Source organism: Oreochromis aureus, linkage group 11 (assembly GCF_013358895.1).
Source record: "Oreochromis aureus strain Israel breed Guangdong linkage group 11, ZZ_aureus, whole genome shotgun sequence".
Taxonomy (NCBI): Eukaryota; Metazoa; Chordata; class Actinopteri; order Cichliformes; family Cichlidae; genus Oreochromis; species Oreochromis aureus.
Genome location: NC_052952.1, coordinates 27,255,591 through 27,275,981, shown reverse-complemented (window position 1 = coordinate 27,275,981; position 20,391 = coordinate 27,255,591). Strand labels below are relative to the sequence as shown.

The following is a 20,391-nucleotide window of genomic DNA, read 5'->3' as shown; positions in this document are numbered from 1 at the left end:
CAGGCTCGGTCTGGGTGCTTTAGCTCACTGAACAGTTCAGCGGGAGAGAGTGGAGTTCTTGCAGGAGAGAAAGACATAAAATAAAAGACTGTGAAAAGTGGGTAAATCTTGCAACAAAGCGGCAACATTGTTGCAAGATTTACCCACTCGAGTCGAGATGGTGGCAACAATTCAGTTTAGATTAACTAAATCATGATGGTGGCATTTGGTTCCACATTTTAACCAAACCAGTATCCTAGATTTTGTCCCGATGAACAAATATCTCAGTACTTGTATCAGTTACGGTGTAGATGTGGGGACAATGGATGGAATCCCATTTTGTGCAGATGTTCATTGACCCCAGAAAACGACTCATTGAACCCTGATTTTTCTTTTCTTGTTGTAACCATTAAGTCAATATTTGTTTATTTCTCATGAAGTTTTGCTATATTTACGTTACATTTTCTACATATATTCATATTCCCCTCAGGATACTTGTAATCGCTTTGTTGATCTCTGTAAAAAGTCAAGGATGTAAAAAATGATGCTGTGATTCACATTTGATTCTTACTCTCGTTTCATTATTAATAGGTTTCAGAAGAAAGTAGGTTAAAAGAGAATTTTTACTGAATCAGTTCTGATTTCTTTTTATTTTTCATTTCATTGCATTTACAAATTCTTTCTCAAGCAAATACGGACAATGTTAAGATTACGCTGCCAAATTTCTATGGCCGAGTGGTCAGCTTGCACACGGATGAATTACAACTGTGCCCCCTTAAATATTATTTAAACTGATATTTAAATCAGCATTTAATGTAATCTTCTGACTTTTAGCAGTTTGAAGAAGTTTAAAGTTGTTTTCTTGGAGGTTGATTGCTTCTGGAAAGCTATAGTCATTACATGACATTTACAACAAAGAGCTATGAATATATTTGATTAGTGTGCTGCTGGTGGATGAGAACGCTTTCATTTTTTCATTTTTTTTAATCCTGTACTTTCTTGTCGTGCTCCTTTTTTCTATATTACTGCATTTGGGAAGTTTCTTTGCAGATCACAGCTATCTGAACAGGAATATGTGCTGCTCAGAGGTTTACTTTTGTCTGCAGACACCAGTCAGTCTGTCATTTATAGCAGTAGCTGCTGTGAAAATGTCAACCGTATTGTTTAGCAGTGTGGTTTATGTGTTTATAATTGCATCCGTGTCCTTAATTCGGACCTGATCAATATCTATCATTCTGTTTGCCTGGAGCTATACCAATTTAATTATGACTGGGTTTGGAGGTGCGATGCTTCGCTGTCAGCCGACTGACCCGTTTGTCTGCCCTCTGTTTATTTTGCAGATGATGAAATTTGCCTGGGATAACTACAAGCGCTATGCCTGGGGCAAGAATGAGCTGCGGCCTTTGACGAGAAACGGACATATTGGCAACATGTTTGGTGAGTATTTGTTGGAGACTCAGAAGGCCTGAAAGGTCACCTGGTTTTTTGGTATTTATTTATTTATTTTTAAGACCCACTGACCTTTCTCTTAGAAGGCTTTCATGTGAAAGACAGATTAAAACTAGGGAGGGAGGCAATTTTGTGATCAGTAGAAGCACCAGCCACAGAAACTAATTTAAAATCTATAGTTTTGTGTTTGGGTGGACAAAAGGAGGATAAGAAGGTAGCAAATGTATTTATTAGAAACAGACCAGGGCTGACTGTTTCTCAGTTTGGACACCAATCTTAAAGTCTCGCAAGCTAGCACTGATTTAGAATTTCAGAGCAAGTACTCTGCCTAAAATAACAATTTGACTGAAAGTTGATTTTTGGCTTTTTCATTCCATTTTGTTGTGCTTTGCTAGGGAGAAAAAAAACCCTTCATGAAAACACTCACCTAACAGATAAACAACACTGATATCCTGATAACAAGCCAATACCGGCCCATCATGATGTTCACACAGTATATTTGGAGATGTTTTTTTCCCGTTGCCTGCTGATACCATTTTTTTCCAGTTCTGAATGTCTTTCTAAGAACTAACTGACCGCATACACAAACGAAAATCAGATTTCCTTCAATACAACATCTTTTCTTAGCAATTAAAAAAAAAACAAAAAATTAAACTATATAACTTCCCCCAGACTAAAGTAAGTTACATGAATTTTCTCTCACTTTAACAACTAACATTAAAACATGCTCACATTGGTGAAGTTGGTTTAAGTTTTTGCTATAAATGTTTTGGCAAACTTTGTGTCTTCACTCACAACAAAGACTTTCCACGCTAACTACATGTTAGCACGTGGCCTACTGCTGTGCATGCGTTGCACATGCGTGAGGCTGATCAGCTGGTTACTGATTAGGGCAGAGAAAGCTGGAAATCAGCCGATTCCGGTTCCTCGCTTGTCAATTGTTGCATCTCTATATATTAGTGCAGCGGTCCCCAACATTTTTTGCACCACGGACCGGTTTATGTCCGACAATATTTTTACAGACCGGCCTTTAAGGTGTCGCGGATAAATACAACAAATAAAACCAGTACCAAACAAAAGAAGATTTATTCATGACAAACAGGAAAAGACCCGGGAAAACGTGTTTAAAAAAAAAATAAGATAAACACCGATAAAAACCCAGAAAACCATAAATTTCACACCCGAGTCTCAACTCTTGCGGCCCGGTACCAAACGACTCAGTGGGGGTTGACCGCTGTATTAGTGCATCAATATTCACAAGCCCTCAAATGTACTCAGGATGTCGTCAAGCACCTCATGATGTTAAATATGACAGACGTTAAATAAGCCAAGAAGAGAAACATAAAGTCAAAAGGTCCTTTGTAATTTTGGATTTTGATAATAAGGCAGCAAACATGGATAATCTAGTTAAATGAGGAAAACCAAACAACGTAGACTGGCCTTCAAGCTCTACTTAAACCAGAACTGACATCAAACTCAAAGTACAGAAATAAGTGAAGCGCTATTAATCCTTTGCTTTTGACGTGGGCTGTTGTGGAACATATCTTTCCATAATTAGACATTTGACGTAACTGTCCATTAACTGATACAGAGAAAAGCAGTAGAGCCTTAGACACGACGGTGGTTAGTCTCATATTGTATCCTACTTTCAGACGGTAGGCACATTCTTTAATTTTAAATTAAAAATGGTATAAAATATCTATCTTGCATTTTGTGTCGAGCTTAGAAATGGAGCTTGTTTTGCACCGTTTTGCTTCGTTGGCTTCTGATCAGCTCTTTCAATACTGAATAATAATTGAAGCCATGTAAAGGGCAACAATTCTTATAGCTTCTTCACTTAATAATCTGTATTTGTAAATTCTGTTTGTAAAAGACAGTTTGTTTGGAGGTCTTTATAATGTTCTTGTTTTTTTGCTTGTGCTTTGATGGGGCTGCTTTTGAGAAGCTGCCGGTAGCAATAGTTTAACTCGAATTTCAAATGAGACAAAAGCAACTGGAGTTCTACAGATATAAAAATATATTATACCTGCACACACCTTCTGAAAACAAATCATAAGGAATTAATTTTTAAAAAATCCAGCTGTCATAAGAACGACAACACATCGCACTTATTTGCACCTCAGTGAGCTTTTGACACTGTTTTCTTGAGCTTTCACTCAGCACAGGAAACCTCGCAACCTGCCAGGGGTGTCACAGTCTCCCAACAGCCTCTAATTGGAGCCAAATCCAGAGGGGTCCTGCAGTCCTCTGCAGTGGAGCATATCAGTCAGTTCGCACTTCTGTGTCTGAGGGAAATCCCACAGTAAAGCTCTTAATAAAAGGTGGATCAGCTCTTAATAAGACTTGGGCTGGTACTGTCTTCCATACCTGAGGTCTCCCTCTTTCACTTCTGTAGGGATTCACAAGTATTAGAGAGGTTGTGGTTAAGAGGAGTCACTTTAAAGCAAAGGCCTTGAGCCACGTTTTAAAGCAACTAATCCAGGATCACTCTTAGATGAAAATGACCAAAAATAATTCAAACCCAGATTTTGCCATCTTTTGTTTATTCAACCAGTTTGGTTAATGTTTGTAGTTAAAGTTAAGACATCGGAGAAAAGTTTTGTTCTCGACCTATTAGTTATAAAAAAATTAAGGTTTTTAAAATCTGTTCATATGCCAGTTCAGTCATTCTCAAACTGTGGTAGGTGTGCCACTGGTGGTACGTGGGCTCCCTCTAGGGGTACGGGGGAAGTCTCCCCCCCAAAAAATTTAAGATGAAATAATATACCATGTTCTGACTGAGGGATTTCTGAAAAAATAAAACGTACAGCTCTGCTTCGACGTGCACGAACCATGAAGCCAAAAATCCAGCAGCTTAACCACCACAGCAAAAATTAAAACGTACAGCTCTGCTATCACTTCCAACATAAATGAGGACAGAAATCTAAACAGCAGTTTGTAGGGTTACTGAAGTGGGACTAGCTGGTATATAATGATGTGCTAGCGACACAACTATGTTAGCATAACATAAACACAGTGAAGCTGGAGGATGAACTCTAACTTTTTTCCACTCGATAAAAGTTAATGTGATGGTTCCCGATGGTTAGGGACAAATGCAATCGCATGGCAGGATGCTGTAAATGGACCAAACGTCCGTCAGGAGAACAGCTGAGAAAATCCATCCACAATACGAGGTTAGCCATTAACATACTGCTGCATGGGCTGGGATGCAGTTACATCGTAAGGTTGTTCATGAGGGTGAGTTCGATGAGAAAGAGGAGTGCAGCGTTATGTCTGTGTTATCTGATGAACTGATTATAAATCGATCTTTTTTTCCATCTGGGCTTTTTTGTGTTGATACTGTGTGTTATCCAGTATTTTCACAAGCACAATGAACTGCCAGCATCATTCAGTGAAAAACAGAAGAACAAATTAAATAACAAGCGCTCCAAATACAATAAATCCAAATTGTTTTTCCCCACTCTCTACTGTTTTAATGTAATAAATTTAGTTGATTGACTTTTCTCAATGTAATTAGGCTGATATTTTGCTGCAGAAAGCCTATTTTGTTGGTCGATTTTGTTGATTAATATGCTGCAGGGAGCAGAGATCTGTTAGTTTTTACTGCAAGTCGTGTTTCAAGATGAGTTATCAAGGCTTCATCCACTTACTCTACTTGTGATGTAAGGCATCATTAGGAAGGAATATCAGCCAAGGACACTGAAAGCTAATGGACTGTACTGTTGTCAATATTAAAACTTGAGAGATGATAGAGATGATGATAGACTTGCAATGATTTGTTCGTGTTAAAGCTGCATTAAGCAATGTCTGACTGCTGGGAGATATGGGACTCCAAACAGACTCAAAGCAGTGAGCCTTGATATCAGCTTATTAAATTGTTATTGGTAGCATATTCACAAACAATCACTTCATCACATTTACAGATTCAGCACAAACAGCTTGTATTTTATACGGTTTCATCCCCGGGAGCTGGATTTATACCTGCCGCTAAAGGTTAACGGCACTCCTAGCTAGCTGAGATGCAGGTTATAAATTATAGCTTGGTGTCAGATTGTGATAATAGCACAAGCATAGTGCTAGTTAGATTCATTGCAGTTATGGCTAAGTGTTGTGAAGTTTGCATGCTCTTTTCATTTTCATTTTTCTCCAGGGGCTGTGCTAGGTTAATGCTGGATCTCTTGGCCAGGACACCCTTGCAAAGAATAGCTGTGTGTCACAGCTGTGTTTTGCATTCTTTTCATTTACTTTGTGATGTAGGCAGTCAGAAAAAAGGCATTCCATGTAAAGGAGATTGCTGCTATACAGAAGGTTGACAGCGAGGTGACAGTTTGCTAGACTGTATAACCTGAGATAAGATTTTGAGATTGTTTTCATCCTGCTTTATGTTGTTTTCATGCCATGAGACCATCAGTTGTATAAGAAAACAAATATACTGGAATCTGGCGTTGGGGCCTGATACGGCGAGAATTTGCAACATGAAAACAACATGGTGCAATAATTAAACAAATACTGAACTATGCATATTAGCTGTGCAGTTCATGTGTCTTTTAGCTATAATAAATACACTGCTAACATAGACCCCAAACACTGAATAACAATGGCTATTGAATAAAGAAGTGAAATGAATTTTTTCAAGCATGCTTTTATCGAACAAGGTCAAACTTTTGCATGCTGAGCGTGAATACGTGGTGCGTGTAATTAAAATCCCTTCGCTTATTCGTTGTATATCAAGCAATCTTTTGTGACATGTTTATTGTTCATGCTCCTATTGCAGTGATGATGTAAATACAATCTATAAGTCAGCACCATTTACAAGTTAGAAGCAGTGCGGTGCTTAGTGCTGAAGGATTCCTGTGAGACATATGCAAAGTGAGTCAGCCCTGTGGACCAAATAAGTCCACACATGGAGGTGAAAGGCTGTGAAATATGCAGGAAGGTGCAAAGGGGTTTGCTAATTTTCACTGGGATTTGGCACACTGGCATATCAACATTGAATTAATTTAGGAAATAATTCGATTTGAACTGAAGAATCTGTTGATGATGGATCGTACTGTTTTTGTATAATTGTATTGAATTAAGTCACGGTTACACACTGACATTGACAAGTATAGCAGTCACCTAATATGTTGTATAATGTCATTGACTCTAATACAAAGTGTATATATAAACAAATTAAATTTCATATGGAAACATGTTTCTTTACTGTGGATATGAGGTTCATGGGTGATTTCACCTGCTAACAGCCATCAAACTGTTTTTTTTTCTTTTCTTTTTTTCCCTAGTAACTAGTTTCTAGGGGGTTACTCATCGGTCTCTGCACCTTTGACTGTGGCCTTAACTTTGACATGTTAACTAACATTCTAGCAAAATATATAGCAAAGCTTTTGCATTTATGAACGATATCATAAATCAGCACAATCACCACAATATTTTACAATGACTTATTTATTAATTACATGGCAAATTATTTATTTTGATGTCATAGTTTTTAAATGTTTTGCTGTTTCTGTGATATGTTTTAAAATATTGAAGAGTACAACACTCAGCTTCTCCAAGTAATTGCTGTCTTTATCCATACAGCACAGCGATCCACTAAGAACCTTAATGCCGATCCGACTGATATCCAAACAATAAAGGTAGCGTAGAGCTATACAAGCTATTTATCTCTGGCAGCACAGCTGAGGAATAGTCAAATCTCCAAGTATGAAGGGAAGAGAAAGACTTTGTTCAACAGAATATGGTTAATCCCGTAAAAAAATATTTTTTCAGTCTGTTGAAAACTGTCATCGTTTTCCTGCTTTCAGCCATCCTCATGTGTTGCACTGTGCATTATCTATGAATAGAGAGAGGGAGGTTGTCAAAGGGAGAGGAAGGGAGAAAGGGCATCATGCTAGTGAGTAAATGTCACATTGTGAGGGGTGGTGCAAGAAGCCAGGTATGAAATTGGATGCTGTGTTCTTTAATTTAATCCCCAGAGCAAACAGAAATGCTACGAGATTGGATCTACAGTACGGTTAGCAACGGCGTCTGAGGCTTGTCAATATGCTGAAAGTAACCAGAACATCCCTGCTGCTCGACGTACGGCCCGGCCCAAACCACAGAGAGGCAGAGAGACATTTTACTCCAAACCTTCTGTCACACTTTCACTTTTACTATAATCTTTCTTTAATTCTTTCTTTCAACCTTACGTTCCTTTTTATTTTTGCTATAATCCCTCTTCCCTTTGTCATGACCCTCAAGGCTGAAAGCGTCTCTCTTAATTCTTTTCTCTGAAACAAAGTTCTGATACTTCTTTTCCTCCTTTTACTTTTGTCATTTAAATTACTTTATTTCTTCAGAGCTTATTAAAATTTCTTTTGCCTTGGGCAATTAGAAAGCTATTTTTTTAATGTTCTTTCAACAATCGTGCCTTGATGTGAGATTGCGTGGGAGTTCCCACTCAGCCAACGTGTAGTCATTTATAATAAAGTTAGCATATAGACATTCACGGAGGTAAAATTTTGATTAACGAGCATTACATTATAATATGTTGAAAATTTGTGTGACATAATGAGACTGGACAAGAAAATCATCACAGATGTAGTTTGCTAATTGGCTAAAAAGCACTTGGTAGTGCTGTCCTGTCCCCATCTGATTTGATTTCATGAGACTATTTCATGTCAGGTTAATATTAAATCTCCTCGAGCATGAAGAGGTGAAGATCAAGGTCACCTTTTACTTTAGTGCATCTGACAGCAACATTTGTTTTGTCTCCAGCTTAAGAAATCATTTGTTTTTGTAAAATGAGATTCACGCAGTAGCACAGAGGAATATCTGTCACCCTATTCTCAGTGCCTGAGGAGAACTACTGCATAATGTAAAACATGTTCAGTGTTTTTAATTTAGAAAGTAAAATTGTGGTGCTAATTGAAGCTGGGATTTATTTATTAATGGCATGCAAAAGCATGCACTTTGTTGGAAAAGTTGAAACTCTTTTGAAGCAGATGAAATGGGGAGGTGGTTAAGTTGAAGGGCTTTGTTTTCCATTTAATGCATTTCATTGATATATTTGAGCTTAAAGGTGGAGATGACTGTGACCCAGATGGAGTTTGTGTAGTTCAGCACTTGTTATATTTACATGTTAATAACTTTTACCAGTCGGCTTCAAGTTTTGGTGCTGATATTATCAGCGGCTTTCACCGTGGCTGACATAAATCATTGAAGGTCAATTGGATGATATGCAAGATGTCTCGCCTGCTGCCGCTGTTTACTTTCAGCAATAATAAATCTTAAAGCATGGGGTGCTTACCGGCATGAAATCTGAAATGGTTTTGTCTAATCACTGGAGATAGATGCCCCTGAAAGGAGCTTGAGTTTTTGCTACAAAATATCCAGCACAGTGGGTTTTATATTGCAAGTCTAGAAAGTTATTGTAGATTTTCAATGGAAGACAACATTTACATATGATCACCTTCAAGGTTATTTGGCATACTGCTTTATTTTACACATCCAGCAGTTGCAGAACACATTTATTATAATTGATTTGGACACGTTTCTTTTTTTCTTTCATATTTGCCCTCTTCAAGTCCAGTACCTCCACTCTTACTTGTTTTTTGGCCAAATGAAATATCTGCTCTTTAGCTAAATGCTCAACATTTGTATAGTTATAGCAGTTTGAAGAATCAAAGTTGAACACAGTAAGTGTAAATCTGGAGGATGATTTGACAGAACTACTGTACCTCTTAATTGCTTTGGTTTCGGTTTTAAAGTGGTCATTTATGTTCTTTGTTTAATTCATCTTCTGGTTTCATGCCTCTGTGAGATCAGCTGAGGCGAGCTTTTACTTTTATTGATCAGTTCATATTGACATGGTGAGCAAGGAGGCATCATAGAGAGTGGAAAATTTTTGTTTAGAGAAACAGTGTGATAGCTCGGGGCAAAGGAAGACATTATGATATGAGATTTTTCATACTTCAGGCTATCGGGAAAGTCTTAACTTCCATATTTAGATATGAACTGATTTAAGAGAGTGTGGGAAAGTGATGCAAAGTCATTTTGGGACACTTGTTAACTGCAAGACTTGCAGGCTAAAGCTCTCAGTGCAATGAATTATTTTCAATATTTGATTCCCAGAGCTCTTGTGCCCTACTTCTATGGTGGAGGGCATTAGCTAAAACAATCAGCAGTGATTGCTCTGTATTTCCAGCTTATCTCAGTGCAACACTGAATGGACGTCTCAGCCTTGAATTCAGAAGGCATTGTTAAACATAAACAGAGCATCATTCTGGAGAAGTAATGTATGATATACAGAAAAGGTATATATGGCATATAAGTACACACTTAAAAGATTTGCAAAGGAAAATACTGATCCTAAAACGACTACTTCCAGCTTACCAGATAAAGATAAAGAAAGCCAAATAAAATACTTCACCCTTTCTTAAAAAGTCTATCTGCAATCATTTTGATGCTGTTGAGATAATGTACGTAGATTAGCTTTTTTTTTTTTTTTCTTTTGTTTTAATTTGAGTAAGCACTAAGACTTTGGCATTCTGGGTGAATCACCATAAGATGTTTGAGATTTTCTCATGTGCGTATTCACAGCCACACAGCTAGAAGCAAATCCGAGTGGACAGCTTGTTTATGGTATTAATCTTTTATCACCAGGGCCCTACAATAAAGGCTGTTTTCTTTGATCTGAAAAGAAAGCTAATTTAGGATGACTTGATTGCTGAGAGGATCTCTGCTTCTTGGAAAGACTCCAAAATGCATTTTCTTCTTTTCCTTTGTCACCATTCTGGGGAAAAAGCCAGAAAGCCCATGTCAACTCTGCCTACTTGTTTAGTGTCCTTGAAACCTTAGACTTAATATTCTGTTCCCTTTTGAGCTACAACAAGTATATGGCAAGCAGATGCTAGCTTATTATAAAGTACAGTTTTGGGTGAATGACAGGGACAAAAGTATTTGACCATAACTCTTAAACTTCAGGTGTTTTCAATGAATTGGAGTGTAATAATATGCAGCAGTTGTAACAAGTCAACATTCCATCAACTGTAAGTGGTATTATCGCCAATTGTCGTATTTTAGGGAACACAAGAAAATCAGCCATGAAGTGGCAAACCATAAAAAGTTACACAGTCAAGTCAATGAATGCTAATATATGTATTGCATAAAAGTCACCAACACTGTGCTAACCCAATAACTGGAGAGTTCCAAAAACTTGTCTGGCTTTAACATCAGTACAAAAACTGGGTGCAGGGAGCTTCATGGCAAGGGTTTCCATGGCCAAGCAGTTCTTATAGGTATAAAGTGTTGGTGGCCCAGTACTTTCATCCATAATAGGGTATGATGCTTTTAGATTGGTACAAAAATCTTTTACTCTCCTCACGTGCAGCTTAAGACCCTTTCTTAGTTGAAACATTGACCAAGATTGCTTTTAAATTCTAGAAAGAAATTCTATATATCACCGGTTGTTTGGTCACTTTATGTCATTTTCTAACTGATGTTGACTGATTAACTCAAGCCGTAAATGGTAGAAAAGCTGGGAATTTTATTATCATAGATAAAGAGGGGGGTTGAAAACTTGGGAAATGGGTTTTATTCACTTTTTTCCCCTCAAAATTTTTGTTTATTAGCATTTAGCTAAGTGCCTAACTGCTGTGGGTGTATATTAGCGTACAAGCTAGCTAAAAAGGTGTGATACCCACTTTTAGCTAGCCTATCCATCAAGAGTTTAGTTATATGCACTACCACACTATGACCATTTAAACACGATCAGAAGTCAGTGTCTACCATTTCATATGTCACATCCACTATATCCTCTTTAGATTCCCTCTCTTGCTAAGTTTGACAAGGGTAATTTACCATTCTTATTAGATGTCTCATGTACTACTATCACTTTCTCCATTTGCTTCAAAGTGAGGAGCCAACCAATCCAACAGGCTAAGTGGTGGATTAAAGAGATGTTCATCCCTCTGTGAACGACGTCATTACCCCCGTGCCTGCATATTTGGGTCACTAGCTAAGGCACATTAAATGCCAAGCCAAAACCGTAGTCTAACAGATGCTGGGGACAAGGCTTGTGATTGTGCTGAAAAAGAGAGAACATTACATTAGGTGTCACAGCTGCCCCTCCCTCACTCCAGAGATTTTTCATCAACAATAGATGTCCTATGGCTGTTAAGGGGATTGGCCACATGCTGCTATTCACAATTGCTTTCCAGTTCTCTGCTTCTCTACAACAAATGAAAGCATAAAGACCCCTTTTTACGCATGGAGAAATAGTTTTCCATTTTTCTGCCTTCATCTTATGATTATTTAATCCTGCCTTTTTTTTCATTTTGTCCCATCACCTCTTTTCCTTTCCATTCTCATCCCAAGAGGTGCAATTAAAGAGCATAAGGTCATCGGTTTTTGCTCACAGTTGTCCTGGCATGCAAAATGAGCTGCTTCTAGCAAAATAGGCTGAACCATTCACCTTTTCTCTTATGGCACGCCTAGGGACAATTTAAAACCAGTAGCGTTTATTAGGAAACCCTGAGGGCTTTTTAGATGATGTAAAGCATTAGCAGGTACTCTTACATGATAGAGACCAAAGGGAGGAGAGGGTTTGAAAACCTGATTTACTCTGGATCGATGGCCCAAATAATGAAGCGCTGGATATTTATTATTTAGTTGGTCTGGTTGGAGGTGCTATTGAAAGGTGAAATAAATTTTTTATAAAGCACTTGGCGGTTCTCGGGCATCCCGGATCCCCCCAAAGTGATGTTGGATTTTCACCAATTTTCACTGTCTTACATCATCATAACCTACAGCAAACAAACTTGAGCTAAACATATCTGCTGTGGCATCACTTTTCCAAAGACAGTGCTGCTTAAAAGGGACTTGTATGTACTGACATACATGCATACTAATACTTGGATTTTACTGTTATTGATCGAGCAAGGCCTTTGCACCTGTGTCACTTGAAAGCTCCTCCTGTTTTGTCATCTATGGAACATTTATTAAAAGCAGTCAGCTTTATTCAGGAAGCACTTCCCTTGACAACTGCCTGCTGTTTCCTCAGCCTACATATTAAGCAGACAGGTTTTTCCCCTCCTTAGCAATTACCTCTCTGTAGACCTTGCACCTGGTTTTAAAGGGGGGCACTGTAAAGGTTAGAGAGACCAAAGGAGGGAGTGGCAGCTTCCCTTTCCATTAAGGTTAAATGAAGGGCTACGCAAATGGTGCCCATCACCACCTGTCACATGCAAGTTACACACAGAAAGAAGGGGTGCAACCATCCACCCACTTTCCTTTTCTTCCCCATCAATTTCTATATCCCACGGGCTCCATCACGATGGGGTTGAAATCATCTGTCTCCATAGCGACCAGCACTAGGTGACAAATCAGGATCTGGTCCCTCACCCCATCCTGAGAGCACATCCCAACCCTCCATTCAATATTGCCTATTTGTTCTGGGACCAATAGGGCCTAAAGTGGAACTGCTGGCTGGCCACATCGTATATCATGATAATTGGAGGATATAGAGCAGTAGCAGCGGCAGTAGGGCTTTGGGAATTACTTTACTTTACATACTGTCACTGAGATATGCGTACAACCCAATCTATATGGATTTTTGGGGTATTGTTAAAGTTGTAGTTTATTTTAAACATTTGTCAATGTAAGTATTTGTAGGACAAATGTGTGAATTAAGATGTAATAAAATAAAACAATATTTTCTCTCTTATTGCAGTTCGAGCTATTTGCAGTTTCTTTTTATGTGAGCAGTCTCAGCCAATGATATTGGTCTAGTTCAGGCTGTGTTACGTTGAGGAGCAATATTTAAATACTGCTTTTTACTTAGTTGTGCAAATGTTTGCTGTTGAAATCTACTGTGCTGTATACAGTAGTCAGAAAGAGTTGTGTTTAAGTCTGCACAGTGTTTCAGTCATAGTCTTAAATAATATGTATTGCATTTCATTTTACTAAAGGCTCTTCTCCTCAGGTTTTATATTTACACTGAGTCATAAACTTTAATTGTATTCGCTTTGTTACATCTAAGGAATTGCACAGCTTAGTGATGCTACAGCTGTAAAACATAGTTTTCTGTTTTTGAAAAATTTTGAAATGTTCGTGATTAACTGCTTCTCTGAGTGGACATTTTTCACCATTTCAGTTTGCTGAGAGCCAACAGCAGGAGACGCGGTGTCACTTTAATGGCACGCCAGTACCTTTACAATCTCTAGATGATGAATTATTATAGTTGGAAAGTTTTTCCATTTTCACAAGATTTAATGAAATGCTTTATTAACATAACACTATCAACTTGAGGGTCAACTTTTATGGATTGAACCACACTGTGGGAAACATAGAGAAACTGGTCAATGACCAGAATGCCAAAGTTGTGGATGATTTACAGTGTTACATTTGTTTTACTACTGAAAAAAATGTCTTCGAACACTAGTGAAGATTGTAAGGTTATAAGAGCTGTTCGGTCCATGAATCCAGTGAAACCATGAGATCAGAAGGATGATGGAAATATTTTCCCCCCAACTGTGGGTTAATGCTGGAGCATTTAAGGTGCAGGCTCATAAGATACTAGACAGCAAGCTTCTGATAATGCACTTTGGGGGCAAGCCTGCTGTCAGAGCAGGTTTCGTCCCGCTGCATGTAATGACGATCCTGGCTAGCTCTGCATCACTTGGCAGTGAAACGGTGGCAACTGCACAGAGATCACAGCACGCCCAAAGTGGGCTCAGTGCCTCCCTCAGTCCAAGGGAAAGTGACAGGGTTATAAAAGCATGGGTGTGTTGATGTCATCAGGGGGTACGTAAGGATAGCTGGCCATCACAAAACGCAAAGCAAGAAGAAATTAAAACCAAAAAGTGCAGAAGAACAACACATTAAAAATACAACGTCATGACCTTTAATTGTGTTGTTTCTGATAATCTGCTGTGGGACTTGTGCCATTAAATTCACAGAATGTTTGTTTTGGGGGAATTGCCTTGACAAAGAAAGCTGCTCTACAGCATTATAAAGCAGAACTCAAGCTATCAAGATGAAAGGGAAGCCATCTTTTATTATCATCGCCACTAAATTTCTGCTTTTCCCAACTCGGATTAGAATGAGTCCCCCTCAATGGGCATGAGCACATCATCAAGCCTTTGCAGAGGGATTATAGCCAAGATGATGAAAAAGTGTTTGCAAAATGTATGACGAAGCAGGAGGATTATAAAGGATTGTACGAGGTGCTACTGTAACAATTCAGTCGCGGTCTGATGAATACAGTGAGGGTAAAATTTCGTGGATCCAGATAAAATCCCAAAACCTTTGTTGTTATTTCTCGGTGTTTACCATCAGGATCCTTTACAAAAACAAAAAACAAAAAAAAACCCTGTCTTTATGTAATCTCACTCTTTGATGACGTAGATCCGGAGTCACTGATGACATGTCTGCAACTTGAGACATGTTGCTGCTGGGTAGTAATCAGTGTTTGGCAGTTTTAATCACAAGTCTTTCATGCCAAGCTTTTAAGCTTATGTCAGTATTAGGGAGCAGATTTTAGTTCATTCACTTATTTTGGAGTCTATTAATATACAGTACCTCTTTTAAGCATTTCTTCATCGCAGCTTGTGTGTTCTCCAACCACAATATCAACCATTGTCTCTTTTAAATCATCAGATTTTCAGGTTCTCAGTGACGGTCTTTTTGTTTTTGGTACAAAGGAACATTTAGTTTTTTCCTTCAGGTTCTCTTATCACTCTCCAGGAACTCCTCAAATATTGCCTTTTGTTTTCTGTGGAAACACAGTTATGTTTAAGTTTAAGGATATGCTGTTTCTCTGTTTATCTAGTGTTGCTGTTTTGGGTCTTCACAAGAAGACATACTTTGAAGCATTAGGTCTAGCTGTGTGCAAATCAGCACCTCAGCTGCTGCAGCTTGTGGTGTCTCAAGCTCATGCACATATGCACATATTTCATCCTGCCTGCACAGAAAACACTTTCCTCCCATTTTATTGACAGGTATCCATCCAATCGCTGGCAGTAGGGACTCTGTTTGTCTGTGGTGAGTGAAGGGAAGGAGGAAGCTTGTGGCAATTGTAAAAAATAATTCATTCCTGCAGCAAAGATCGGAAGAACTTTCAGAATCAGCCTGACAGTGTGGGACACATTTCATGGTTGTTGTCGGCGGCTGGGTGGTTGGGGGTAGGGTTGGGGTTGAATAGAGCTAACAGTCTCTGGCATCCTGGGAACAAAACACGGTAAAACCGAAATGAACTCAGGAATGGGTAAAGCAGTGAAAGAGAAATTGATATTGAGTATTGTGGACAAGTGTTTCAACTCACATTCCTCCAGGAAATATTGTTAGAAAGTTTGCATTCCCTTAGTAATTGAGTGTGAAATTGCAGGTGAGCAAGCTGTAGTACCTTTCAATGTACAGACCAGCAGCCTCTAAACTGGTTCTCTGTAGATTTGTCAGAAACCTGAAATAGTTTTCCATAATTGAAAACTTTTTTTTCCCCAAGTAATCTCCCACTTTGAACGTAAACTTTTTATTTTGCTGCCCGTTATGTTGCCAATAGTCACTGTGCGCTCCAGACTAGTCAAGAAAAACAACAACTCTAAATGATTAAAAAAAAAAAAAAAAAAAAATCAGCTTTAACTATATACATATATCTTTTGGACAAATACAGAGGGGTGACAAATTAAAGGAGAAGCCTGAATTACAGCTGCAGTAAATCTGGTAGCTGAAGCATCTTGAGGTGACTGTTGTTGTGATTTGATGCTGTATAAATTAAATGAAACGTAACTGTCCTGGCATGGATATTTTGCTATTACTTGTCCCCATAGATTAAAGCATTACTGCCAGTCAGTGATCACTATTTAACTCTGATCTGTACGCTGATGGAACTGATCTCCTCCAGGATTACAGTGCATAGGGGATGGGGGCACATCTGTGGCCTTTAAGCATACAGTAGATCTGGAACTGATGTGTTAGAAAGTGCATCCACCAGCATTGTCAACACAAAATGATGGAATATCTGTTGGAAAAAACTATTAACTAACTTTTCTGGCGGGAAATGATGGCCCAACACTGTAATAAGACACTTTGTTTTCTTTCTTTTTCTTCTCTTTAAATTCTTACCTGTCTGTAGCATTTTAGTTCCAGGATCCTCCTTTACCTTTAAGTGGCCGAGGTACTGAACAAATGAAGCAGAGCAGCTGCTCGTTGAAGATGGCTGGTTTAATTTCTCCTGCTGACGGGTGCTTTTTGTCAACAGGTTATTACACCTCTCCTAAATGGCCTGGGCTGCACATTTCTTCTGTGCGCAACTAGTGAGCTAGAAAGCACAGTTCAGATGAGTAAACGTCTGGTGTAGGTGATGGAGAGCAGTGCCTTTGTTTTAATAATGAGAGGAAGTCGGTGTTTGCAGGGCGGATTTCTACCGAGCATTTATTTATTCATTCTTTAGATACCAGTTGAATGACCTCACAACTGGATGAATTGTTAGTGCTTTATCAACTGCCTAATCAGAGCCTCTAGCTTTAGCTGTCATCTCAAATCAGGTTTTGTGGTTTGACCGAGCATCAGATGTGTAATCCCCCCCTCACTCTCCTACTGTTTTGCCGTGTCTCTAGATCAATGCAAGACAGGCTTTTAGGACAGGGAGGAGGCGAGGGGTTCGATAACACTGTGTGCGGTGTGTAATCTTATCTGAGAGCCTGTCATATCAGACAGGGCTGCTCCACTGACACGCCACGCTTTCCCAGAGTGGCAAATTAGATTGCTGCAATTAGATTGATGTGTGTACTGCTTGAAGTCTAGAGCCTCTTTAATCATGTCTGGACACTTTGTATTTTGTATTTGTTTCCGATTGGATTAATCTCTGCTAAGGTATGGTGATTAGCTTCTTAGTCTTTGACACTTTGATAGTGTATTGGTTATCCTTGCTGCCCCAGTACTGTGATCTGCCACAGCTGATCACAATTCTCTAACACAGCATAACACATCTCAATATATCTACATAATAAAAATACAAGTTATTCTTACTTCATACATGTGAAAATGTAACATTGAAAAAGGGCTTCATGTAATTGTCAAAAAACCAAACTATTGGAGTTATGTACACCTTTCCAAATGTCTCCATTGGGGGAAATCTGCATACTTTTGAATGGCCAGAAGGTGGCAACTCATCTGGTTCTAATTGTATTGTAAGTCTGTAAGAAAACCACAAGGCTTTTCAGTTGATCTATGTCCTCAGTAAACACTTTCCTGATGGTCATGATGCTTGCTCAATCATCCAGGACAGGAAATCCCAGAAAGTTGATTTTATTCTGAACGTTGCATTTTCATTGGGAGAAACCTTTCATCTCCTGGCCATTGATCAATGACAATTTGCATATCAATGATCCCAAAGCTGATTACATGCCCCATTGTTAGTCAGTGGTGCTACTTTCAATCATTATGCAAATATACTGTTTATAATGTTGGGGACATCTGCAAGAAATCTGAATCTGAAGAAATCTCTTGGACTCTTTCAATGAAAACACAACATCGAAATGAACAGAACCAACTTTCTTAGACTTTTCTGATAGCTTTATTGTCTATTTAATACCCTATGATCTTAATTTTTAAATCATGATCTCAACTAGAGGGAAATTGATGATAAAGCAGGATATGCAAGCCTATCTGATCCAGCCATCACCCATAATGTCCAGTATTAAAAAATACACAAAGGTAGTGATGCTTAAAATGCTCAGCTCAAGACCTCAAGGCGTGGGTGGTGTCATGATAATGGTGGCTACATCCATCTACATGCAGTCTATGTCATTTACAAATATCGAGGCTTGCCTAACACTAAAGTAGTCCTCCTTAAAGCTTGGTGCCTCAGAATATGTTAAAATGCATTGAGAGTCAATCACACATCGACCCCCCTGACAAGTATTCACCAGCTTTTTTGTCCAGCATGTGGGGACTAAACAATTATCCGCTCTGACATAAAGGATATCTGCTATTTGCAGTTCTAGCTGAAGCCTCTGGTTCAGTCATCTCACTCTCCTCAGGCCTCCTAATGGAACAAATTTCTTTTGACTCCGGCTCTAATGTCCCTTGATCTGTCAATTCTCTTTCCCTTCCTCTGTCTTGCCAAGAAATGGTTGTTGTTCTGGAAGGCACAAAGAACCATTAGACGCAAGCCTTTTGCAGTTTGACTACATGATTACCATAATGGTGAAAATGGAGATGCTGAAGGGGGCAGAGATGAGCATATGTGGGGTGCAATTACAATCAGATGTCAGCATTTTTTTTTCTCCATGTGGTCCATTCTAGATACTTACCATTTGCTTAATGAGTAGAATAATGTCATGTTTGTATATGCCCGCATACAATAGGAAAGCAGAGAAGCAGAAGATTTATATACATGGTACTGCTAGTCAAGACAAAGCAGACATGCAGATATTCACACACTGTACTTGGAGAAAAGAATGACTTCCATTTCTAGACAAAGACTGCTAACTTTATTGAAAAACATCTCCTATAGTCTTTTCATAAACGACAAGTGCATAAAATAAATAAATCGGTGAATAAAATTACTTTTTAGTTTCATGATTATAGATATCTACAGGTTTGTGAAATTTCTTCTGATGAAGAAGATCATGTAATAAAAGCAAAATGAAAAGCAGAACAAAATACAGATAAAAAGATGGCGACGTAACGTGATTTGGTAATTTAATTCTTGAAGGTATAATTCTGCAGTTTTGGGTCTTCAGTTGAATCAAGTGAAAGCTGATTTTATGTGTTTTTTCCAGTATCTACATAAAGGATGAGTTCTTAACAGCAGATCAGTTGTCTAGTCTCTTGTCTATTGTTTTTGTCACTTCAATAAGAAATGAGCTGATTTTTGAGCCTTCCATCTCCTTTCTTCATATTCCAGCGCAGTTGTTTGGATGGGTGTGTTACATCAATGTCTCACACACAACACACTATGCATATTTCTTGGTGCAGGGTCAGCTTTCCCTAGCCTTATGATTTAAGCAGTGCATCTCAGTAACAAGTCCTCTGCAAACAGCTCTGTCTCTGCAGCTGTCGCCTGCTCTTTCAGGTTCTTTTTAAACATGTGTCATATTCTTTGTTGAAGGAAAGAAAAACGAACACCAGACGATTGGTAGCTTGTTGCACCAAAACTGAAAAATAAGGTAACTCGTGTTTGTATTCCTTTAGACTCGGTCTTTTTACAGATTAGTAGATGTGAACTATGCAGGCACAAATTAGTCCAGTGTAAAGTGAACAAATTGTGCAGTCTTAATTGAAAATGAGGATTCAATTGAACATGTTTAACAAGCCCTGTGTATGCACCCTAGTTCTGTGAAGTGACTGGTAGCGTAGTGTTTAAAATGTTAATCAGGAGGATTAGGTTTCCTGACTATCATCTTGTAGCAAGTGGGATAGGATCTGGGAGTAAGTAGCTTCTATTAGCAGCTACAGAAGACTGTCCCCGCTGATTGTGGCACAGTTGATACTATTAGCCCATCTTTAAATGGTTGCCATCAAACCTCAAGTAATGTTGAGGTTTGATTGGACATCTACCAACATATGATGCCGTAATCATATATTAAAATAAACATAAACTTTCAAAATATCGAATTCGTTTATGACTTTGATTAATTTCCTATCTTGGCTTTGCGTTGTAGGCGTATACAGGCTAACCAGGACCCAACAAAAAACTATTAACCCCCCCACCCAAAAAAAACTCCAAGCTCAACCTCCTTACTATGCAAACTTCATCACTCTGATGTTGTCTGTGCTATAACGTCTATGCTGTGTAGGTTTTGCAGTTAAAACCAGGCTGACATAAAAAGATGCATTTTAACGAGCGGTAATATGCATCTTCAGGGACAAACGTATATATCCAGATGATCCACCGTCCTTTCATTATTGATATTCAATGACTTATCTGACATCTTCTCCTCAAAGAGGCTAATGCACACGATTGGTATTGCAGCCCTC

General features: G+C 38.6%; 1 protein-coding gene across 2 annotated transcripts in view; it reads left to right on the top strand.

Moving 5' to 3' along the window:
• The window catches only part of LOC116320966 (mannosyl-oligosaccharide 1,2-alpha-mannosidase IA), a 185,748-nt gene that overhangs the window by 80,651 nt on the left and 84,706 nt on the right, over nt 1–20,391 (top strand). For both annotated transcript variants that reach the window (XM_039619400.1, XM_031740712.2), the window contains exon 2: nt 1,320–1,416. In XM_039619400.1, coding sequence (XP_039475334.1) covers nt 1,320–1,416 — 97 coding nt within the window. The remainder of the gene's footprint in view (nt 1–1,319; nt 1,417–20,391) is intronic.